This window comes from Akebia trifoliata, chromosome 2, assembly GCF_017979445.1.
Source record: "Akebia trifoliata isolate Shusen 1 chromosome 2, ASM1797944v1, whole genome shotgun sequence".
Lineage (NCBI taxonomy): Eukaryota > Viridiplantae > Streptophyta > Magnoliopsida > Ranunculales > Lardizabalaceae > Akebia > Akebia trifoliata.
In genome coordinates, this window is record NC_141376.1 from 18,916,110 (window position 1) to 18,942,551 (window position 26,442).

Here is a 26,442-nt window from a genome sequence, read left to right on the forward strand (position 1 = left end):
TGGAAAGCAGAGGATGTATTTGGAGGCGTAGTAATAGAAGTCACAGTTGAAGATGAATGAGTGAACATAAATCTGATCCCGAACAATAGTGGCAATCCGAATATGTAGTTGTTGCAAATCAATAGTGCCGAGGAGGGTCACTGAGAGGAATAAATGTTGATTCCACTGTAGCGGCACAGGGAGCCGACTATCCCAAAGATAAGAGTGGCGGGAGATTGCAATAGATGGGGATAGAGTTGAAAGCAGTGAGACTTCTCATAGTCAGTCTTCCCATAATGACTGCAAGTAAAGCTACTTCTTTTACCACGACCATGGCTGCTACGATTCCTAAATCCCGGGATACGAGAGTTGAGAAAACTCGAGTTGGTTGCTAGAGCCATCTGATCTGTAGTTGGAGTGGAAATGATTCTAGGGACCTGAGTCTGAGAAGGAACAATACGATGACGACACTCATCATCGTTAATGGTTGCAAATGTCTCAAATAAAGGAGTGGTATTAAGGATCTGGGTCCAAAGTGCCTCAAACTCAGGGCATAATCCCATGAGAAATTGGTATGTTTACTGTCGAACAATCCTTTTAACCACAAACCCGGCTACTTCTACAGATAACTCACCCATAAACTCATAATGAGAGAGCTCCTCCCAATGGGACTGAAGAAAACCCCAAAATAATCAGCTACACTATGTATTTCTTGGGTAGCCTGGGCAATGTCTCAATAAAGCTCATAGATCCTCGAGTCCTTCCTAGCATGAGCATATGTTTGAGTGAGGGTTGACCACAAAGATGGAACAGTTTCATAATTCATGAACATGGTAGAGATCCGTTACTCCATTGAGTTAAAGAGCCATCCAAGAATAATGTAGTTATCAATCTCCCATTGTTCAAATTTGGGATCAGTCAGGGGTGGTTTAGTGACAGTGCCCAAAAGCCATCTATATTTACCTCTACTACCCAAATAAAGTCGCACAGACCGAGATCAGGACTGAAAATTCTAACCATCTAGTAGGGCATTGATTATACTCTGGATTGAGGAATTGGCCCCAAGGGTTGTGTTGGAATTCTTAGTCTTGTGAGTTGTCGTCATTACGCACTATGAACAACAAAAAAACTTTGGATTGAAGAGAGATCTCCCGTAGTAGTACTGTTGAAGGACAGCAACAAGAACAACAAAATAAATCAATGGCACAGCACCTCTGTTACTATAATATACAGCCACTGCTGATTGATGTCGGCAACACAAAAAACAGCCACTGTTGCTGTGTAGGGCACCAAATTGCTACTGTGTGCTGTCGGCAGCACCAAGACAGTAGTAGACACTACTGCTGTCGCAGGGCACCAAGCACGAGCCTAGTTACTATCGCATACACTTAAGCAGTCACTGTTGCTATCGTAGGGCATAATCGAAGCTGATAAGGGCTGTCGTAGTACCAAATACCAAGAAAATTGCTAATAGTGGTTGTCGCAGCACCAAGGGCAACAACTGCTGTTGTAGTAGGACAGAAACGATGCTAATAGTGGCTGTTGCAGCACTAAGAACAACAACTGCTGTTGTAGTAGGCAGAAACGATACTAATAGAGGCTGTCGCAGGGCAGAAACGATGCTAATAAGATGGTTGCTGTTGGAAAGATGCTAATAGTTGCTGTTGTACACCCCAAAAACAGCCACTGCTGTTATCGTAGGCCAAAAACAAATTGTTTTGGGTGAATAAATCCTAACGTAGGATAGAAACACAATGCAGAAAGATTATCGCAGCATATGTTTAAATCCCCATCGCAGCATGTGATAAAGGGAGAAAAAAAATTAGAAGACCCTCGAAAGGGAAGATCAAATGAAGTTGTTCTAGGTTAGGGTTTAGTGAATAATGAGGAGAAGGAGAGGAACCAAGGAGGGAGGGCGAGATTCCTTGGCTTTGATACCAAGAAGAATTGTCAAGTCTCTTTGTGAGAGCTTGGCAGGAATTTTTATTAATAAAATAGTCAAAAGATATAATTTATATTTATCAAAAAAAAAAAAAAAAAAATAGTCAAAAGATAAAAATGCCCTTACAATTCAGAAATTAATAAAAGCAAAATAAAAACTATATCTAATAATAACTAGAGCCAAAATAACTAGATTTTCCAATTAGTGACAATGGTGGACCAGCCTATAATGAAAAGTTGAGTTGAGCGATAATTGAGGTGGATTTAAAGAATCTATATTATGATTTTGCAAAACAATATGTCCTAAAAGGCAAGAATAATAGGTATTTCATGGACATATTTGGTTATTTCTGAAAATAATGACAGCTCTACATAAAGAGAGTTTGTGAACATCACATGGACTTGTGCCAAAGTGGTACATTCCAGTGTATTAAAATGTTAGATGTTTTAAGCCAGGAGGTAAAGAAGGTAAAAAAAGGCCAAAAGAAAATCTTTAGCTAGTTTCTAGGAAAACTAAAACAAGTTCCTTTTAGTTTTTAAAAGCAATTAATGATGCAACCAAACACTCCCTAGGTTTGCATGTTTGACTGGAAGTGTTTGGGTTTCTTTTGGATAGATATGTTCAAAGTTCCTTTATACTTGTTGGAGTCGACATTGTAGAAGCTTTTCAAGATAGAAATTTCAAAAAATAATTGACTAGTTTTAGTTTATGACCTAATCAATGATCCAGATGTGATGCAGGACCATGAATGATTCCAAAATTTCCATTGGAACCTGTGAATGCTGGCTTGATTTGCATCCCACATGCCTTCACCTTCATGGCCACAAATCTCCATAACATATACTTCTAGGAGCTTATGAAAGCCTGTTCAGTTATCATCATTGCTGTGTTCAACAGGATCCAGATGGCTTCAGCTGTCCTTCTGGTTATCCATTTGGAGTCTTTCCTTCCCATCATCCCTGAATAGGCCATGATATATTGACTTAAAATCTAATGTGATTATCATCGACATTATCGATAGATTGACTTTAAATATAATGTGGTTATCATGGAACACTAAATGTCAATTGTTGAAAAGTGTCTTCTGTGATATTTTTCTTAGTTAAGCTATTGTAATGTTCGTAATTACATGACCATAAAAATAAAATTCTGGTTTACAATCGTGTAGATGATGGTGAAGACATAGATGGTTTACCAACTGAAGGTGTAGAAATCACTTGCTTCCACCAGGTAAGGTTACCACATGTACAAATTATGGAGTAACTTCTGATATTATTGCAACATGTACAGATGAACATTTTAGGTATAGCCTTAAAAGGGTTTACACAAATTCCTTATTTACATTGATATTTTTAGAATTTGGATATACTGTTTGAATTATCTAAAAACCATTGGCTGATCAGCTCTGATACCTCAATCATTGTTCTATTGTAATTTGTTTGGCATATGAATACTTTATTCTTCTTGAGACAGTATGAGTGTTTAGGCTTTAGGGGTTCAAGTCCAGCTTACACAATAATATATATTTTTTGATGGATCATTAAAAGAATATTCATGTGTACGTTGTAATGGCATTTGTGATTTAAGAACAAGTAGTAAGCCCGAAGGAAAATTTTGGGGGATTATATTTATTTATTTGTTTGGCTTCTTGTGTTATTATTATTTTAAATCTCAGAATTTATGCTTTGATATTTCTGAAAGAAATGTCTTTATCCAATGTAAATGCATCAAACCCATAGATCAGCTGAATTTACACCTCAAAATCCTATCCCTGCCAAATAACAACAAATACTTTTAGTTTAATTGAGGCATGTCACAATTACTTGAAAGTGGAGAAAAAAAAATGCCAAATTCGGCTTTGACTGCTCTAACATCAAAATCACAATTTTTCCCAAGTTTTAATCTAAATGGTTTAGTTCTTTCCATCATAAATGCAAGTGGGAATCAATTTCTGAAAAAGGAAAAGATAAAAAACTTTGGAGGTTGGGAGGGTTTTTAAGTATTGAGGTATTCAATTTCCCTATGTTTTGATTTATTTTTCTTTTGGTATAATGCAATTTGTTGCATTGGTCCCCATGCTTAAGCAATGAACCCGTGTCTGTTTGATAAAGTAGAATTCTCTTGCCACTTCTATATTGTTACTGCAATAAACCCTCAACCCCCCCACCCTTCCTTTTTCTCCAGTACCTAGTAAACTTCTGCATTGATATTGTAAACAACAATTTCACTCTCTGATAAAACTACATATTTATTGTTATTGTTTAAAAAGAGAGAGATTTATAGAAGCCTTGAGAGAGACTCAATAGAAAAGCATATTCTATGAGCCTCCTCTCTTATATTTATATAAGAGAATTAGGGCTACACTAGGTGGAATGTGTGGAACTGAAAAAGACCAATTTGCCCCCACATGTCCTATACATACCATTAACATTTATAAATGATCAAATTTATGTTCATACATTTGTTGTATATTAAATAATACTGTTGAGGTATATGCCATCCCTCTTTATAGTATTATTTAAGGGTAGTCTATAATCATTTTTGAAACATGATAATTTGATTCCATTATTAATTAATACTATAAAGAGGGATATGCTATATGATGTTTGATTCAAACTCAAAATATATAACCCTGTCCTAATGACTCCAATTCTAATGCCGTCCTGAACTTGGGTTCTATTTCGCAGGATGGCACACATTATATGATTTATACACCATCCGATCCACTTTTATTTGTTGCTGTAAAGGTGAATAACCAATTGCTCCTCTGCTATTTTTTTTTTTTGGGTTCTGGCTTTTGAATATAAATAATCAATATCTCATTCGTTTGTGATATAGAATAAAGAACTAAAGAACCTTTAATTTGTTCATGCAGGATAACAATGGTCTATTACAAATTGCTGATGATGTAAGCAAAATCTCATCTGCTTCACATATTCTTTTGTGGTTATAGTTACAAAGAATTGCTTTTTATTTATTACTTTGCCATATTTTACCTTCCATTTCACGAGCGTCATTTACGGTTAGTTTAGAAGAATTCTATCAAGTCTCAATCTTAGAACTTGGTAGGAATTTATAATAATAAAAGAGTTAAAAGACAAAAAAGTCCTTATAAGATATAAAAGAATAAAAACTATTACTGAACAATTAGGACTAAAATAACACTAGATTATTTTTAATACTCCCCCTCAAGCTGGGGCAAATATATCAACTAAACCTAGTTTGATAAGGTAAGAATTAGTGATAGAAGGACTAACAAACTTCGTAAGCATGTCGGCAAGCTGATCTGAAGATGGTACGAAATATCAAACTTTTCCCCTGAAAAAGTGAACATCAACCTTAATATGCTTAGTTCTTTTGTGAAGAACTATGTTAGAAGCAAGCATGATAGCAGATTTGTTATCATAGAACAAAGTATAAGAACCGGAAATAAAAAATCCCAACTCTGTTAGTTAAGACTAAAGTCAAATTAGCTTACATGTGCCAAGGGCCATAGTACGATATTTATCTTTAGCAGAAGAATGAGAAACCACATTTTATTTCTTACTTTTTCACGAGATAAGGTTATCACCATAAAAAGTACAGAAACTAGAGGTAGATTTCCTATCTATGAGAGAACTATAGGATAATCAACATTTGTAAAACATGACAAATGCGGCTGAGTAGTGAAAGAGTAGAAAAGTCGAAGACCAGGACATGACTTCAGGTAGTGAAGGATACGATAAATGACATTGAGGTGAGGAATACGCAAAGTATGTATGAATTGATTGACCACACTCATCGCAAAGGACAAGTCTGGTCTAGTGTTAGTCAAATAAATCAAACGACCTACACGTCTCTAATAAGAAGAAGGATTCAACAAAAAGTCACCAAAGTCAGCATTAAGACGATTCTGATCCATAGGGGAGGAAGCAGAGCGACAACCAAGCATCCCCGTGTCCAGAAAAACATCTAATGTGTATTTACGCTGAGATAACGAAATACCACAGCGAGAGCGGCCCATTTCTATCCCCAAAAAGTACTTGAGTTGACCTAAGTCCTTAACCTCAAAAGCACGACCTAATAGTGCCTTAACCCTGTCAATCCACTTGCATCATTTCCAATCACAATAATATTATCCACTTAAACCAAGACAATAGTACGACCATCGACTCCTCGATGAATAAAGAAAGTATGATCTGAGTAGCATCTAGAAAACTTATAGATAAAATAATCTCTGAAAACCGTTGAAATTAGACTCTTGGGGACTATTTCAGGCCATAAAAAGATTTAAGGAGGCAACATACCTTCTCAAAATACTCCCTTTGAAGATGAAACCCAAGAGGAGGGTCCATATAAAAAATTGACATGTCCTAATCGAAAATGCCATAAATCTAAGGTCTGAGAAGAAAACGTGTGACTCTTAGAAGAAGAAGCACAGAAGCCGGAATTGCAGTAGGTTGAGATCCAAACAAGTACAACCCATCCCTTTCATACCCCTTGCCAAAGATCCTCCTCAAAGTCTGGTCCTAAAAAATGTAGTGAGTAGGAAAAAAAGTAACTGAGTAATTTGAGGATCTAATAGTATTACTCATAGACATAAGATTAAGAGATAGATGAGGGACATGAAGCACAGAGTCTAGTGAGATTTTAGAGGATAAGGGGATGGTACCCTTGTTGTGGATAGGTGTAAGAGATTCATTAACAAGGCGAACCTCCCTATGAATGGTAGGAAAAGTAGATGAAGTAAAATGGCTAGATTTATCGGTTATGTGATTAGAGACACCAAAATTAGTAACCCATGTCAGAGGAGTAGAGCTAGGTTGAGTGACATAGAAAACAAAGTATGTACTTGGAGGCGTAGTAACTGAGGCCACTGTCGAGGAGGGGTGAGTGAGCATGAATCTGATCTGGAACAATAGTGGCAATTTGAGTTTCTAGCTATTGCAAGTCAATTGTGCCAAGTGAGGAAGGAGGATTAGTGAGAGGAATGGATGATGACTCTACTTTAGCGACATGAGCAGACTATCCCAAAGATAGAGTAAAGAAGATCGTGGTATCAGATGAGGATAGAGCTGAAAGCAGCGGGCCTTTTCATGACTAGTCTTTTCACAATTACTGCAAGTGAGGTCATTCCTTTTACCACGACCACGGTTGCCACGACTACGAATCCCTGATCCTGAGGTCTGAAAGTCGGAGAAACTTGAGTTGGCTGTTAAACCATCTGATCTGTAGCCGGAGCAGAGAGAATACCAAGTGTGTGAGAGGAGACAACACGACGATGGCACTCATCACTATCAATGGTTGCAAATTGCTCAAACAGAGAGGCAAAGGGTTGGTGTTAAGAATCTGGGTTCGAAGTGTCTCGAACTCGTGACGTAAACCCATAAGAAACTAATATATTTGATCTCGAGATATCCTCTTAACTACATACCCAGTTGCCTTGCAGACAACTTAGTCATAGACTCGTAATGGGAGAGCTCCTCCCATCGAGATTGAAGAAACCCAAAGTAATCAGCTATACTCTGAGTCCCTTGGGTAGCCTGTGCTATGTCTCTATAAAGCTCATAAATCCTTGAGTCGTTCCTGACATGCGCATATGTCTGAGTGAGAGCTGACCAGAAGGCTGAGACAAACTCATGATACATAAACATGGTATAGATGCACTGGTCCATGAAATTAAATAACCACCCTAGAATAGTATAGTTGTCGATTTCTCATTGTTCAAATTTGGGATCAGTGAGGGGTGGTTTAGTAATGGTACCCAAAAGCCATGTGGTTTTCGCTCTTCTACCCAAATAAAGACGCATAGATTGAGACTAGGATTGAAAATTCTGACCATCTAATAGAGAAGTGGTGATATACTAGGTTGAGAAATTTGCCCCAAGAGTCATATTAGAATCCTCTTTGGATTCGTCGTCATTACTTTTGACTTTGGTTAGAAGGGAGATCATTATGTAAAAAAAATTGCAGGTAGAAGGAGGGTAGCAGTGCGACAAGCAGTCTAGAAACTGTATTGCAAGCTCCAAACAGCAATTATGTTGTTGCAGATCCTCAAAAACAACCTGTACTAGCAGACCTACTGCTGTTGCACCCTCACAACAGTCCAGAAACTGCTGTACAAGTAGCCTTACTGCTGTCACACCCAACAGTCCAGAAACTGTATCGCAGGCCCCAAACAGCAGTTACGCTGCTGCAGATCCTCAAAAATAACCTGTACCAGCAGACCTATTGCTGCCACACCCTCAAAAACTGTCCAGAAACTGCTGTACAAGTAGCCGTACTGCTGTTGCACCTTCAAACAGTCCAGAAACTGTATCGCAGGCCCCAAACAGTAGTTACGTAGTTGTTGCAGGTATACTCAGTCCCCAAGAAGCTTAACGTAGGCAATAAGAGGCACTCCTACAAACAGAAACCCTAGTCATAGGCAAGAAAAACCACCTATGACAAATAAAAATCCTATCGTTGGGTAGAAGCACAATGCAGAAGATATTATCACAACTGTGATCAAGGAAAGATGAACAAGAAAAAACAAAGCCCCTGAAGGAGAGACCTTCTAACGAAGTTCCTACCAAGTTATTAGGTTTCAAAAACTTCTAGAGTTGTTGATGGAGGGAGGAAGAAGGAAAAAGGAGGAAGGAGACTTTAAGATCCTACGACCTAGGGAGGTGAACCCAAAGGGGGTCATTGGATTCTCTAGGCTTTGATACCAAGAAGAATTCTATCTAGTCTTGATATGAGAGCTTGGCAGGAATTTATAATAATAAAAGAGTTAAAAGACAAAAAATCCCTTACAACAAATAAAAGAATAAAAACTATTACTAAACAACTAGGATTAAAATAACACTAGATTATTTCCAATAAGTTTCATACTTGGTATCTTCATTTAGGTTTATTGATATGCTTTAAAAGTTCAATTGTGTCCACATGGGTGTGCCTCATCCGTCTACTGTAATTTGATGTCATGGTACTTTGTTTTTTTCTTGTTCATCCTGCATCAGCTTCTCTTGCTTTATGTTAGAATTCTAAGAGCACTTCTTGGACCATCAGTTATTTATGTTGAAGGAATTTTTCACCAACAAAGAGAAAGGGATACATGCTATTTAAAATATATGAACTTCTTGAACCATCAGTTATTTATGTCGAAGGAATGTTTCACCAACAAAGAGAAAGGGACACATGCTATTTAAAATATATGATCTCTCTTTATTTTGCTTCCATAAGTGGCTTGATTAGTTTCTCTTTGAAGTTGTATCTGTATTTATATGTTAATGGGTTTTTTCTTTAGGAGGGTTGACAAGTAAATAGGTGTCATATTTTTCTTATCCGAATCCGAATTTAGTGGGTTTGGACCTGACCTGAATACAAAATGGGTCGAATATGGCCTGATGTCCTTTGACCCAAGTCGGATCTGGATCAATCATTATATCCGCCTAGATCCGATTGATATATGGCTTTGAAAATTTTACTTTTATGTTTTTAAAAACATATTATTTCTACTACTTTAATATAACATGAATTATTATATTTTGTAATAATTATAATAGTAAAATAGAATAGTATAACAATTAGAGAAAGAAATATTGCAAAAAAAATGTTGAATATTTCTAAATTATCCGACCTGACCTACCCAAATCAAGTATTCAGCTGGGTCGGATCCGGATTTAGTGAAAGTAAGATGGTTTGGATATGGTTTTAGTTAATAAGATCCGATTTGGATCCGAATTTAAAAAAAAAAAAAAACAAATCGGATCTGGATATGAATATACTCAGATCCGACCCAAACCGACCGGAGCCCGACTATGAAACCAAAAGGAACCTGTTTGTGAACTGGTTGCGACAAGGAATCTCCCCAACAGTTTTTGTGCCATTTACATCCATTTTTTGGATGATTCTTTAGAATGTAACTGGTTTTCAAATGTTTCTTGTAGTTATTTTTGCTGATACATATTCTATATTGTTTCTATAAAAGTAATTCATTATTTGGCTTTGCCTCCATACTGTTCACACGTTTATTACTTGTGCCATTCATAGGATTTGTTGGAGGATCCTGCCACCATAGGTGCCATAGATGAGGAAACAGAGTTCAATGCTTTAGTGGTATGTACCTTCTCTTTACCCTTCTGATTTTGTTGACTAAAATGCCATCATCAGCAATCATTCGAAATGGGTCAGTTTGGTTTAATTCGGGAAAGAGCCAGAAAACATTTGGGGATAATAAAAATGACATTTTTAACCAATATAATAGATGCATTATGAAGTTAGTTCGACTATTCACTGATTAATTTGGTGAATTAATCAGGCAACCCCTTATTTGCCGATTTTTTCCCTTAATTTATGGAAAATGTTCACAGAATTTTGTGATAGTGATGATGATGTTCTCCACTGGTATGCTTGCAGGAGGAAGAAGCTGCTCTTCTCGAATCATTGTTAGGAGAAAAATGACCAAATCATTGATGTTCAGTTTTACTGAATAGAGCTCTCTCGCTATGAAAATTTCACAGGAAAACTAGTTCAGTGTAAATACCAAAGCTCTCTATAGCATTTTCCCCTTGTGTTTGTGTACACAATATAATTTTTATTTTATTTTATTTGCAAGTTCTATGGTGTCTAGACAGATATGAATGATGCATTTGCATTTATATGAGTTGGGATCCATATACACATAAAGCAACTCATATATCCACAAATCAACACAACCATTGGATAAAAAGATGATGGATGGCACAAATCGCATCCAAAGACTAATAAACTCACGTGTGTATAAGGCTGTCAACGGATGCTTATTGGTTTGGATACAACAATATCTAAATCCAAATCTGAAATTTGTATCTGATATCCGAATTCGAATCTGATTATCTTATCGGATATTGGATAATATCTGATTAGAATTCGAATAATTTGTATATATAAAAAAACAACATAATTTTTCCTTATCCAACTAATTTTCATTATTAAAATAAAAAAAAATAGTATTTATTATATTATTTATATAAAAAAGTAATCAAATAAAATAATATATATCATATATTATTTCGAATCGGATATTATCGGATTCAAAATGTTAATATCCGAATCTGTATCCGAGAAGGATTTGAATATATATACCTATCCGAATTTGAATCCAATATTCGAAATTTCAGATAATATTCGATTTTTCGAATTCGAATTCATATCGGATTCAAATTTTCGACTTTCCATTGACTCCTTTACGCAGAGTTTCAATAGAAACTATGAGTAATTGCAAACACCTTGAAATCATCAAACTCAAAAAATCCAGGAGATCTACTTCTCTATTTTCCATTGACGATGCCCTAACCCTCTCAATAAAAAATTCCTTTAAATACGACGTCATTGATGCCTGAACCCTCTCTATCTCCATTGTTCTTTTCTCTCATCTCAGACGATGACGACGGACTTGAAGAATTTGGTTTTCGATTTAGACAAACAAGTATTTTGTATAGTTTACTTCAAACTGTAAATTCTTTTATAATTAAAAAAATATATTTTTGAAATCATCTTTCTGCTATAATTCTCACTGTACTGTTGTTCTCTATATCTAGTTTAAAAATGATGCTCTCTATATCTAGTTTAAAAATGATGTTGAGGTTGGGGTGCTGTTCCATAATAAGTTTAATTTCTTACTTATTTCTGAAAATTCAATGATACCTATTGGGTTCCTTAGTGTACTTCACTACCCATATCTAATTTTATGTGGAAAAAGTTACAATGAAAGAAAAAACAATTGTTTTAGATTTTCTTCAAGTACACACCCATTTGGGGCTCTGTAATTTGTTAAAAGGTAAGATAAAGAACGCAATATGTTTTGAGTTTTAATGAAATCTTTTTTTTCTTAAATTTTTTTGTGAGATTTTTACAAAGTTTTTAGTTCGGTTTTAGGTTTCAAAGTCTTTTTTCAATTTTAGTTTTTAGCTCCTCTTATTCAATTTTATCTTAAGTTAGTTTCGATTTTATTTTTATTTTGTTCTTCTATCGATTTGTATTTGAAGGGTGGCAAATGTGGTACTTTATCTTCAAGAATTTTGGTTATTTATCAATCAATTTCAAGATTTAAACTCATGTTAGTGTAACAGTATTTGGATTTTCAACTTAAATATGGATCACACAAAGAAGAACCTTTCCAATTTCCTTTTTAAGGAAAATAAAATAAATAGTGACCCTGATTATATTTTAGAAAAACAGAGTTCGATTCTTTTTTTTTTTTTAACTTCAAGAACTGGCCATTATTACTTCAACCTTTTAATTCTCATGAATAATTATCACATCGAACAAAAATGAAAATAAAGGGTCTTAAATTTTGTGGTTCTTATTCTTTTTTTATTTCTACATAATTATGTACTATATTCTGTTATATGTGTAGATACCCCATTTTTACATTCACCTGATTAATTAACTCGTCAACCCGATTTGCGACAGTTTCCAATGATGGATGATTATTCCAACGCTCTATTTTGTTACTAGATATGTTTCAGAAATTCGGATGAGGTATCTCGATTAAACAAAACTTTAGAAATCGCGTCACGCTAGAAAAATACGACTCAAAACGTAGAAATCATCATTTTTAAGACAAAAAGAAGTTTTACGATAAAAATTATTAAAAAATGATTAAATTACCAAAATACCTCTAATATCAAAACATCCTTAGAGCCCACAGTACGTTTAAGAAAATCATTTTGAACACATAAAACAATAAAGTGAAACCAAATAAACTATTTCCCCAATTTTCACTAGATTTGACAAAATTACGAAACATAGGATTCGCGATCATTTCATGCCAAAAAATTCGTAAATGAAACAAACCAATAATCTCATTGAATTCCTTATGAAAAATTGATTCCAAAACATCCCAGAACATCGAAAATCAACTTGAAACGCAAAAGTTCTCTTCGGGGGCAAAACGATCATTTTTCAATTTTTAAAAATTTTAATTTCGAAATTAATAAATAAATAATTAATTAACATAAAGTAAAATCTTAATAAAATTAATTTAAAAATCTAAACCAAGTCAATCTCATAAGACTAAAGTCAAAACCCTAATTTAAAGGAACCAAGTCAATCTCATAAGACTTAAGTCAAAACCTTAATTAAAACCCTAATATAAAAAAATCAAGTCAATCTCATAAGACTAAAGTCAAAACCCTAATTAAAACCTTAAAAGAAACTTAATCAAACACTAACTCTACCCAAAAAACTTTATAAATAGAGAGCCTCCACAACCTAATTTCGTAGGTAAAAGAAAATCCTAGAAAAAGTAGGTAAAAAAGTCACCCTAGCCTTTCTAAAAATCCTAATTTGAAGTCCTAACCCCTTACCTATCATCCAAGCTCTAACTTTTATAAAAAAAATTCTCAAAAACTCTCCAAAAACCACCTAGGAACCTATCACAAAACTAGGAAAAACTCAGATTTAAGGAGGAGATACTTCGTTTTGTATATCCGAAGTAGATCCGATGATAGAATAAAGCGAAGAGAATTTATACGAGAAGTTGTTCTACCATATCTGAAGGAACAAGTCGTTACAATCATCACAGGTATAATTTCTTTATTTTTTTATATATTTATTTTAGTTTTTTAGAAATGTAATATTTTTGAAAATTAGTAGAGACCCAGGTTTGCCGGGCGGGGTTGGTGCCTAATACCTTCCAACCCTGTAACATGATCCCCGTACCTAGTTTCTTTTATAGATTAGTTTTCCTTATCTATTTAGCGTCGATGTTCGGTTCCTAGACCATAATACCTAGGTGGCGACTCCCAAACCTCAAAGGTCAAAAGTGGATCTGCGCACCCCGCGAATCGAGGGTGTTTTCAGTGGCGAATCCGATTGAAAATATTGAGGATCAGACTTGAAAAGCCCCAAGTATGAGAAGCGTTGCCAAAATGACCTAATTTTTTATTTTATTTTTAGTTGTTTGTTTGTTTGTTTATTTTTTTTTTTATCATTCTTTTTTGTTCGATTATTGATTACTTGTTTGAATGGTGAATATTTTGTTTTGGCATATTTTTTTATGGTTCAATCTAGGGTAACTCAAAATGACCCTAAATAATGCAGGATTTCAAGAGGGTAATGATATGAAATAATGATTGTTAACTCATTTTTTTTTATCTAGTTTATTTTATATTTTCGGGTTGTATTATCTTCTCTTGACATTATTTGGATTGATTTTGGGTATGTTATTTTGGAGTATCACTTTCTATAATTCAATCTAGGGTCATTGTGGGATGACTCTAAATAATGAAAGATTCAAAGTGACATATGAATGGAGTATGGAATGATGGTAGTTGGGGTGAAAGTCATGGAATTTTGTTTTTCTTTTAGAAAATTTTTGGATAAAATTTTTTAGCACTTTACTATGCATGGGTAATAAGTTGTGAAAATAAATTATTTGTGAGTAATGTACTAAGAAATAAAAAAATTATTTTTTTAAATGTTGTTTGTGATGAGAGAGAGTTCCAAGAAAAAAAATAAAACAAAAAGTATTTTTATGCGTGGTGTGCCGTTAGTAGAAAATGATTTTTTATTTTTCATCTTCTTCTCAAATAAATTATTTGTGAGTGATGCACTAAGAAACAAAAAAATTATTTTTTTTAATGTTGTTCGTGATGAAGAGAGGATTCAAATAAAAAATCGTAAAAAAAAAATAAAAAATAAATTATTTTTCTGCGTGGTGTGTTAGCAGAAAATGATTTTTTATTTTTCATTTTCTTCTCAAATAAATTATTTGTGAGTGATGCACTATATATATATATATATATATATATATATATATATTACTTTTATGCGTGGTGTGCCGTTAACAGAAAACGATTTTTTATTTTTCATCTTATTCTCAAATAAATTATTTGTGAGTGATGCGCTAAGAAATAGAAATTTTTTTTTTTTTTTAATGTTATTCGTGATAAGGAGAGGATTCCAATAAAAAATGATAAAAAAAAAATTATTTTTATGTGTGGTGTGCCGTTAGCAGAAAATGATTTTTTATTTTTCATCTTTTTCTCAAATAAATTATTTGTGAGTGATGTGCTAAGAAATAAAAAAAATTACTTTGTTTTAATGTTATTCATGATGAGGAGAGGATTTCAATAAAAAATCAAAAAAATAAAAAAGAATTGTTTCTAAAAAAAAAAAAAAAGTCATCACCCCTTATCTCAACGATTATCATCTTATCCTCAATTCAATTTTATTTGAGAATCTCAATTTATTTTGGGTCGTCCAAATTAAACCTTGATTGAACCATAAAAAAATATATTTCTCGTTTTGAAATAAGAATTGTATGCTTGTTTCAATGATCGAATCCAATTATTAGTCTTTGTGTTGGTTGCCTATCTAACATGACCATGATCTTGATATATGTTTGATGTGCTTATTTAAATCTCAATTTTGATGTGATGGGATTGGTATTTGTTCTGGTTAATATCATGTGATATCATTGCTTGTATGGTTTGATCTATGGCCCCATTTGTTTAAAAAAGGCCCCGGGCACACCCCACCCTGTTTTGCACACACCACTGGCACGTTTATTGCTTTGCACTCTTGTATGTCCCTTATAGCCAATGTGGAACTAGTGCGTGGTCCGATCTCTTCAGAGATGCGATCTCATTCATGAAAACCACAACTCCAGTCACGTACCTTAGGGCATATAAAACTGGGGCATCAGTATCGTTTAATCAGGTGACTCTGAAAGATATATCGATGCACCTAGGCTGGAGTGACCTGATCCTTTGAATTATTGTATACCACACAGTCACATGTACCGATTGCCAACGTAGTATTAGTACGTGGTCGGTCCCTTCGTGGGATGTTAAACCATTTATGAAAGCTACAACCCTAGACTCGTACCTATAAAGTATATCAAAGATAATCTAAGTTCATCAATTGCACTTCTTGGTCAAAATCAATGCCTAAGCGAGATCCTGCCCCGTTGTACCCTACTGTACGAGGGGGATAGACAACATCTATTCAAGACGAGAGGTATTTAAGTGGGCCCTTGCTCAGCATCGTGTGCCACCTCTCAACTGGGGATTAAACTGACTGCTTTTTGCCTTTAGAGATTTGAGTTGGAGTCTTAGATTATCACCTATACTGTATATCAAACCAAGTCACCACGCATCGAGAGGTATATAGGTGCACTTGGGCAAAGGTGGCCAGAAAAATTGCATTGCACGTAATAAACCTAGAGTTTAGGAGCCTTCCTATAGGTCACGACCCGAATCGACTATGGGTGTTCCCGAGTTACTCTATTCAATCCATCCAAGAGGTAAGTAGGTAGAACGGTCCACACTGCTCCAATCGAACCTGCAATATCGGTCCAACCCAGTAAACTTAACTGATGAAATATGCTGATCAATATCAAATTAAACTAATTAGCCCAATTGGTAAATGTATTTTATGGATCAACACATGGACCAGTTGAACTAATTGGCTTAAAAATATTGGAAGAAGTGATTCAAAAACATTCAGATCCATTGGATCAAACCAATCTAAACTCAATTGGGTACATGGTCCCAATCACCTTGTATCGACTAGTTTAACTCAATGGATCGAATATTTCACAAAATTGGAATCAGTAAAAAAAAAAATCATATTAAGGGATGTACTGATTAGTACAATCTGGATCTTAGTTTTAGAAAATCGTACAACCCTTAATCATGATTCAAAATTTTCTAAGATTCATGATTGATCGATAAATCATCTTCATGTAATGTTTCTTGATCGGAATATTTCATCGGTTAGAGTTTTTGAATCTAGGGGTTAACTTAACCAATGCTATCAAGAGGGACCTCTATTACTAATTGCTAAGAGCCTACTCCACCTTTGATAGGGTTTCAGGGTTATCATTGCGCCCAAACTCAAGTGTCCATCTCCTAGTTGGAGTCGTAAGTCTAGTCGATTAGAATGAATGTCAGTACCAAGTCAATAGTCGGAAATGACTTCAGAATCTGAGTTTGCAGAGATCCGTAAGATTTTGGCAGTCTTTGCCCCTGATATAAATAGTATAAAAGGCAAGGTGGAAGCCTTGGAATAGATTTCAAAATCAATGGGCAATCCTATGGACGACCCAAAAGGAAAGAAGGCAGAAGAAAGTGCAACAAGACGTTCACATGAGGTCTTTGAACTTGATGGAGATGAAGAACCCATTGATGAAAATCCTGTGTTAGCTAACAGGATGTCTCAATTAGAGTCAGCTCTAAAAAGTATAAAGGGTATTGATGAGATTGCAGCAGGTATTGAAGCTTTGAATCGTATCCCTAAGATTCAATTGCCAGAGAAATTTGTAAAGCCTGAAATGGATAAGTTCAATGGAGTGGGTTGTGCAAGAACCCATCTCAAAAAATATGTCACTAACATGGGCACTATGGGGCTTAGCGATGAACATATGACATTACTATTTCAGTGAACTCTATTAGGATCAGCTCTACGATGACTGATGTCTCAAGATCCAGCTACAGTAGGTACATGGGAGAATATGTTAAAGGCTTTCTACACCAGTACAAATATAGTACCGAAATTGAAACTTCAAGAAGGCATTTGGAGTCAACTAAACAGAAGAATGTGAAAACATTTAATGACTTCATTGGTCGTTGTGGGGCCAAGGCTGCACGAATGTGGGATAGACCTTCAGAGAAAGAACAAGTGGCTATTATCTTAAAAAATCTCTCGCAAGGGTATGCCCGGCATCTAGTCTCCCAATACCTTCCTACATTCGAGTCTCTGTTGCAAGCCGGTAGCCAAGTGGAAGATGCTTTCGTTTCTGGAGTCTTTTCCAATCTTTCTGATAACAAGCTCAAAAAGCCTTTCACCATTTCCAAGTCTAGCACTGATCACGCCTATGTAGCCAATACGTCTAATACACCCGTCCAATCTACTATCCTGACTTCCAACCAATTTAACTCTAATGAACCTCGACCACGCAGGAAATTCATCAATCTTGGGATGCCTTTGAGCATTGTCTTTCAAAAACTATTAAGTAAATGGCTCATTGCACCTCTCCAACCTTGACCTTTATCAAATCTACTCCCTACTTCTCACAATCCCAATTTATTTTGTGAGTTTCATCAAAATCCCGGTCATCTTACTGATCATTGTGTCGTTCTTCGTTACATAGTTCAAGACCTCATTGACGTCAAAAAAGTTACTATCCCTGCCCCTGAGCAGCCAAATGTTACCACCAACCCTCTACCCACTTACCAACATCCTTAGACTTTGAACATGGTATTCAACACTCAACTCTCATTTAACCCAATCCTTCTCATCCGCTTAGTCAATTATAAGCCTCCCAGCCCTCCTCTTACTAGAGTAATGGTCCCTAATGAGTTTTTTGCCGTAAAATGCAGCCTTGGCCAAGGGAGAAGAAGTAAGTTTGAACAAGACAAAGATTCTGAAGAAGAAGACTCAGTCCTACTACTTGGAAACGGTGTCCCGAGTTCTTAGTCTGTAATCAAACTCGTTGTGGGTAATTGTCTCTAGTTTTTTTATGAGTTTTGAGTTCAGTTTTTTTATCAATTCAATAATCAAGTATATTATTTTATCTTTTATTAGTCAAGTTAGTTTGTTGAGTCTGTAGTGGTATCAGTCGCCCCATCTGAATTTAATTGAATAAAGGAAATTTTTGAATACCTTGAGTGCATTAACTAATTAACTAATAAACTGACTTCAATGAGAAATTACTCTAATAAGGAACCCTCTCTTGAATGAGAAGATAAATGTCTTGCTTGAGGAAACAAAGGTCATTGACCTCGGAACAAAAATAATTCCCAAGAAATTCATATTGGAACTAACTTATCCCCAAGGAACACAAAAAGATGATGAATTAATTCAGAAAATTTAAAAGACTTACTTGCGTGGTCTTATGAGGATATGTTGGTTAAGTTTGGGTGTTGCTCAACACGTAATATATACTTATCCTATGGAAACACCACATGTACAAACCAGAATAGACTCAAATAATCAGAGGAGAGGTTACAAAATATATCTACGTTGGACTTCTCAACATGATAGAAGTCCCAAAATAAATTACTATTCTCATACCAATGGAGTAATTAAAGCGGCTAGCAAAGATTTTGAAACTATCATCATAAAAGAGGTGTCGATCACACTAAGATTGTTCTAAGAAATTATCTTTCACACCCTTAGTATGTCAAACTTCGACTCGATCTTTTATGGGAGTTGTAGTGCTCCGTTATGTGACATGAAAGGAAAATCAGTTGTCAGAAACAGATTAGATCCGTCAACGGTATGAAGAACTAAACCTGATTGAAGAAAAATTACTTAGAGCTCTATACAACATGCAAGCTTATTAGGGACGAGTTGCTCACGCGTTTGACAAGAAGATCAAAGTTCGCCACTTACAAGTCAATGATTTAACCATCATACTTTAAAGAAAATTGAACACCCCCCCTTAACTACAGGAGGCGATCTGAACCCAGTTGGAGAGATTCATTCTTGAAGGAAATACTGTCGAGAAAAGCCATCAGGCTTTAAGATCATGATTGAATTGAACTACTGGAACCAACCAACTTTGACTAGATCAAGCGGTACTACATTTAAGGGAGCCATCTTTGGTCGAATCAATTTCCTATTACCTAGTTCAATATCTCCTTTCTCAACCCTTTGCAGCTTTTTTCAAAAAAAAAAAAATATACCTTTTTTCTTTCTTAGCCTGATCACCTAACCCAGGGGAGGGAAAATTTGAACTACGTTTAGTCTGATCCCAAAATTCTAGGGTACGTAAGCAACTTGAGAAGTTATTTCAGGCCCGATTACGTCAAAAAAAAATAGATTGCCCCACAAAAAAAAAAAAAAAAACAAATTAAAAAAAAATATATATTGCCAAAATGGGGAAGAAAATTCAAAGAAAAAGAAAACAATTTAAAATAAATGCCACACAAGGGGCATTCGGGTTTTTGAGTTTCAAAATTCCTTTTTTTATGCTTAGTATTAAGTTTACCCATGAAAGTCCTCCTAAGTACCGTGCGAAAAAGTCAAGGAAGGTAGTAAAACATGATCAAATAGTAACTCCAAAAGTTCAGAAGGGAAGAAAATTAAAAAAAAAAGAAAATAATTTAAAAGAAATACCACACAAGGGGCACTCGGATTTTTAAGCTTCAAAATTCCTTTCTTTTTATGCCTATTCCAAAGCTTACCCATGAAAGTCTTCCTAAGTACTGTGCGAAAAAGTCAAGGAAGGTAGTAAAACATGATCAAATAGTAACTCCAAAAGTTCAGAAGGGAAGAAAAAGATAAAAAAAGAAAAATGAAGCCTGCTAAGTTGAAAACCTGAAAGGGCAACTTAGGCAAAATTAAGGCAAGCTCGCAAGAACGACGTTGACAACAATCAGAGCAAAGAAAAATAAAAAAATGTAAGCTAGCTAGATCGAAAACCTGAAAAGACGGTCTAGGCAAAAGCTAGAGCAAGCTCGCTAGATTGAAAACCTAAAAGGGCAATCTAGGCAAAAATTAGAGTAATAAAAAAAATCTCTGGGGAGTTGAAAAACTAAAAGGTGGTCCGAGTCAAAACATTAAAAGTCTGAATGATCAAGTTTCAATATCTAGTTTAAATCAAATATAAACTCAGTGGATACAAGTATCTCGTCTATGATTGATCTGAAGAGCTTCATGTCTCTAAGTGAACCGACAGGGAGAAAGAACAGATTCTATGATGAATTTCATAAAGAAATATTTTGTTCCAATTTCTTTGAGCTGGACTCAAAATCTTCAATATAAAAAATCAAAGTTAAAAGTTAAAATTTTATTGCGCTTGCGGTAATCCAAGATTTCAAATATTCAAAACAAGGGGCATTTTCCTTTTCTAAAGTATGTAGTTTTCCCTTTTACAGTAGGGGCGGTCTTTTTCAAATAGAGTTCAACTATTCCTAGTACAATGTTTTCTATCAAACTATGGGCATTTTATTCTGAAGCTTAATCAACTCCAAAGGATAAGGTTAACATTGAATTAAAAATTTATCCTCTTGATAGCAATTTGTTGAAAATCCCTAAGGTTCAAAAGCTAGTTAAAATGTTGACCGGACCTTCATAAAATCCAACACTTTATTTTTTTAAAAGAAAAAATCAAATAAGGTGTTAATCCCCTGTTTGTTTCCCCCATAAAATTAGTTCATTACTCTTTTACCCTGAGTAGGTAGAGTTGGACTCCTACAAAATTAGTTCATTACTCTTTCACCCCGAGAAGGTAAAGTAAGACTCCCCAAAAAATTAGTTCATTACTTTTTCACCCCGAGTAGGTAGAGTAGGACTCCCCAAAAAATTATTTCATTACTCTTTCACCCTGAGTAGGTAGAGTAGGACTCCCAGAAAATTAGTTCATTACTCTTTCACCCTGAGTAGGTAGTGAGTAGGTATAGTAGGACTCCTAAAAAATTAGTTCATTACTCTTTCACCCTAAGTAGGTAGAATATGACTCCCAAAAAAGCTTAGTTCATTACTCTTTCACTCCGAGTAGGTAGAGTAGGACTCCCCAAAAAATCAATTCATTACTCTTTCACTCTGGGCAGGTAGAGTAGGACTCCCAAAAAAGCTTAGTTCATTACTCTTTCATTCCGAGTAGGTAGAGTAGGACTCTCCAAAAAATCAGTTCATTACTCTATCACCCTGGGCAGGTAGAGTAGGACTCTCTAAAAAGCTTAGTTCATTACTCTTTTACCCTGGGCAAGTAAAGTAGGATTCCTTAAAAAAAAAAAAATATTAGTTCATTAGTATTTCACTCCAAGTAGGTAGAATAGGACTCCAAAAAAAAAAAGTTAATTACTTTTTCACCTAAGGTAAGTAGAGTAGGACATTCAACTTTTACTCGAATTTTTCTCATATCTTATTTTTCTTTGTTCAAACTCAAATTTTTTCTCAGGTTTTGCCTAGATTTCATGTTTTGCTCAGTCACCTTACTCAATTTTTTTTATGAATGCGCAAAATAGAAGCGCACTTTCCCAAAATTAGGATCACACCAATGCACACATGTGTATTTTTACATTAGTCAGGGAGAATTTTCTAAAATTCAAGGATCTGACGTTGTCAGTGAGAGCTCGCACTCAAGGACTTGACATTTTTTTAGTTCGGGGAGAGCTTTACCCTCAAGGATCCGAACATCCCGACGAATTGCTAAATCAGACTGCGAAATGAACTGTCACTAGCTTTGGCATTTGGATATCGTACTATCTACCAAAATAGATTTGTTATCTTGTTTGCTTCAACCCTCTGCCAAAGAGGGGCATCTGTAGACATCCCATTTTTGCATTCACCTTATTAATCAACTCGTCAACCCGATTGCGACGGTTTCCAATGATGGATGATTATTCCAACGCTCTATTTTGTTACTAGATATGTTTCAGAAATTTGGATGAGGTATCTCGATCAAACAAAACTTTAGAAATCACGTTACGCTAGCAAAATACGATTCTAAATGTAAAAATTATCATTCTTAAAACAAAAAGAAGCTTTACGATAAAAATCACTAAATAATCAAAATTTCCCTAACATCAAAACATCCTTAGAGCCCACAGTATGCTTAGAAAAATTCTTTCGAACACATAAAATAACAAAGTGAAACCAAATAAACTATTTTGCTAATTTTTACCAGATTTGACAAAATTATGAAAATACCCCTTATAGGATTCGCGATCATTTCATGCCAAAAATTTGTAAATGACACAAACCAATAATCCCATTGAATTTCTTAAGAAAAATCGATTCCAAAACATCCCGGAACATCGAAAATCGACTTGAAACGCAAAAGTTCTCTTCAGGGGCAAAACGATAATTTTTTAATTTTTAAAAATTTAATTTGAAAATTAATAAATAAAATATTAATTAACGTAAAGTAAAACCTTAATAAAATTAATTTAAAAATCTAAACCAAGTCAATCTCATAAGACTAAAGTCAAAACCCTAATTTAAAGGAACCAAGTCAATCTCATAAGACTTAAGTCCAATCCCTACTTAAAATCCTAATCTAAAAAAACCAAGTCAATCTCATAAGACTAAAGTCAAAATCCTAATTAAAACCCTAAAAGAAACCTAATCAAACTTTAACTCTACCCAAAAAACTCTATAAATAGATAGCCTCCACAACCTAATATCGCAGGTTAAAGAAAACGCTAGAAAAGTAGGTCAAAAAGCTACCCTAGCCTTCTCAAAACCTTGATTATGAAGTCCTAACCCCTTACTTATCATCAAAACCCTAACTTTTATCAAAAATATTCTAAAAAACTCTCTAAAAACCACCTAGAAAGCCATCACAAAACTAGGAAAAGCTCAGATCTAAGGAGGAGATACTTTGATTTGGAGATCTGAAGCAAATTCGGTGATAGAACAAAACGAGGAGAATTTATACAAGAAGCTGTTATACCATATCTGATTGAACAAGTCATTGCGATCGTCACAGGTATAATTTATTATTTATTTATTTATTTATTTTAGGTCTTTAACAATGTAATATTCTTGGAAATTAGTAGAGATCGACGTTTGTCGAGCGGGATTGGTGCTTAACACCTTCCAACCCAGTAACATGATCCCCGGACCTAGTTTCTTTTGTAGATTAGTTTTTCTTATCTGTTTAGAGTCGATGTTCGATTCCTAGACCATAATAACTAGGTGGCGACTCCCAAACCTCAAAATTCAAAAGCAAACCCCGCGAATTGAGGGCGCTTTCAATATGTAAAGTTATTTGTCATTAATTTTGATACTCATTTATTTTAGATAATTGTTCATGGATACGATTGAAGTTGACAAGTGTGGGAGTGTACCTATTAATGAAAATCCGGTATCATTTTCGACCATCTAAGTAGATAGTTGGGAACATGTTGATGTTTGAAAGTTAAGTACACCATATGTTGGGATGCTTTTTTATTCAATTGAGGGAGTAAAAATATATTATAAAGATTAAGGATGTCAGAAAGGATTTTGCATTTGTGTACGAAGTAGTTAAAGAACAATATGTGTAACACCATGAGTTTTAAATTTATATCTCAAAGAAATCTAATTGTGAATTTCGATAAAATTCTAAAAGAAGGACTTAGGGAAGAATATTCAAATTTTATTCCATTTATTTTTAATGAATTTTGACTTCTCCATTAGGTTTAAAATGATCGAAATATATACTTTAGCCTGTAAGAACGTTCAAATTCGAGTTTGGACGAGGAAGCTATAAAATCCTTGAATTTCGTGTTGAGTGGGACCCAAAATAGTGAATTTTCGATAAAGGAAGAATTAGAAAAATTTAAAAACACCATGAGGTCCGCAACGAAAATTCACATGTCATTTTTCGAGTTCAAATGATCAAGATTTTTTCGAAAATAGAAATGAAAGAAAAATACAAAAATGCCCTCAGTTTTTATTATAAAAAGAACCAACTTATTCTTTTATTTACTCTCTCCTCTCCAACTCACAAAGAATCAGCCCATCCTCCAACCCTAGGGTTTCAACCCTTCCCCTCAAGATCTATCGCAACTGAACCTGAGTTGATCATCGACGAAGGAGAGAAAGTTGTAGGCATCGACGAACTCCATGCCTTCAACCCGTTTAACCTTCATTTTTCCTTTCTTTCTCTTGTTCCCTCACAAAAATCAGCAAGTAGGTTCATCTATATCCATTTAGAGTCTCATCAAAACTAAGGAAGAGTTTTTCATAGTCATTGAAAATGGGAAGAACACCTTCAAAGAGGGTTTTAGAATGAACTCGACCATTGGCACCCGAGTTCAACCACTTTCGAAACTTCGAACCGTCGAACATTGACCAGTTATGTTGGTTCATCGCCATTGGCAACCACAAACCATGTAGGGGTGTAGACACCCCATTTTTGCATCCGCCTGATTAATCAACTCGTCAACCCGATTGCAATGATTCCCAATGATGGATGTGTATTCCAATGCTTTATTTTGTTACCAGATATGTTTCAGAAATCCGGATGAGGTATCTCGAACTGACAAAACCTTAGAAATCACACTACGCTAGGAAAACACAACCCCAGAAACATAGAAATCATCATCTTGCAGACCAAAAAGGAGCTTCACGATAAAAATCACTAAAAATTGATCAAATTACCAAAATACCCCTGACATCAAAACAACCCTAGAGCCTACGTTACGCTTAGGAAAACTCTCTCGAACACATAAAATAACAAATCGAAATCAAATAGATCATTTCACCAATTTTAACAGAATTTGACAAAATTACGAAAATGCCCCTCATAAAGTTCACAATCATTTCACATAAAAATTTTCATAACGGATACAAACCAACATTTCCATTGAATTCCTTACGAAAAACTGATTCTAAAACATCCTAGAATATCAAAAATTGACTTAAAACGTGAAAAGTCCTCTTCGGGGGCAAAACGGTAATTTCACAATTTTCATAATTAAAAAATTCGAAATTAATAAATAAAACATTAAATAATTAAATTTAAACATTAATAAAATTAATTTAAAAATTTGAACCTAAAAAATCGATTAATCGAACTCTCAGGCAAAATTGTTGAGGGTTCGTGGGATATTTCTTTAAGGACCCCTCCATTTGGAGGTCCAAAGAATTAAAGATATTTTAGAGGGGGGGTTCTCCAAAAATTAAAAGTAAATAAAGCAAGACTGAAGTCAAGGTATTAAAGTCAATCAAGTGAGACTGAAGTCAAAATTAAAGTCAATTAAGCAAGACTGAAGTCAAAATATTAAAAGTCAATCAATTAAGACTAAAGTCAAAACATTAAAAGTCAATCAAATAAGACTAAAAGTCATAATAGAGATCTAATTAAATAATAACTCTATCTAATAGAGTTCTAACTTAAAAATAATTCTACCTAAAACAATTTGAATTAAAACACAATTCTACCTAAAATAATTCTAATTAAAATACAATTCTACCTAAAACAAGTCAAATTAAAACACAACTCTAATTAAAAGATTTCTAATTAAACACTAACTCTATCCAAATCAACCCCTAAAAACATCTATAAATAGAGGTGCTCACACCCTATTTTCGTATCAAATCATAAACCCTAGGAGAAGTAGGTCTAGAAGCTCCCCTAGCCCCCCATAAACCCTAGTTTTGGAGCCCCAACTCCTTAACTAACATCCCTCCTTCAATTTTAGTTTAGAAAACACCCAAAAGCCTTCTAAAAACATCCCCAAATCCGCAACGAACTTGAAGAGTTCAGATTCAAAAACAAGGAGATACCTTGCCTCGGAGATCCGAAGTCAAATCCGGAAGCAGAACGAAGCAAGGGAGCACGGTACAAGGAGTTCTTTTTGTCAGATCTGAGGGAACCAAGTCCTTGCCATCGGAAAGGTAAACCTTTTATTTTTATTTATTTTTATCTAGGTTTTAGCAATGTAATTTACTTGGGAATTTAGTAGAAACCGGCTTTGGCCGGGCGGGGTTGGTGCCTAACACCTTCCAATCCCGTAACATGATCCCCGAATTCAGTTTTTTTTGGTTTTAGATTAGTTTTTATCCGTTTAGAGTCATTGATCGGTTCCTAGACCGTAATAACTAGGTGGCGACTCCCAAACCTCAAGGGT

At 34.9% G+C, this 26,442-nt stretch overlaps 1 protein-coding gene across 2 annotated transcripts in view; it reads left to right on the plus strand.

The window, feature by feature from the left end:
* LOC147409866 (BTB/POZ domain protein TNFAIP protein) overlaps positions 1–10,513 on the plus strand; it is a 35,424-nt gene extending 24,911 nt beyond the window's left edge. For both annotated transcript variants that reach the window (XM_086431954.1, XM_086431955.1), the window contains exons 6-10: positions 3,090–3,151; positions 4,609–4,668; positions 4,797–4,829; positions 9,935–10,000; positions 10,301–10,513. In XM_086431954.1, coding sequence (XP_086288080.1) covers positions 3,090–3,151; positions 4,609–4,668; positions 4,797–4,829; positions 9,935–10,000; positions 10,301–10,345 — 266 coding nt within the window. In that variant the 3' untranslated portion in view covers positions 10,346–10,513. The remainder of the gene's footprint in view (positions 1–3,089; positions 3,152–4,608; positions 4,669–4,796; positions 4,830–9,934; positions 10,001–10,300) is intronic.
* Positions 10,514–26,442: the final 15,929 nt, after the last annotated feature.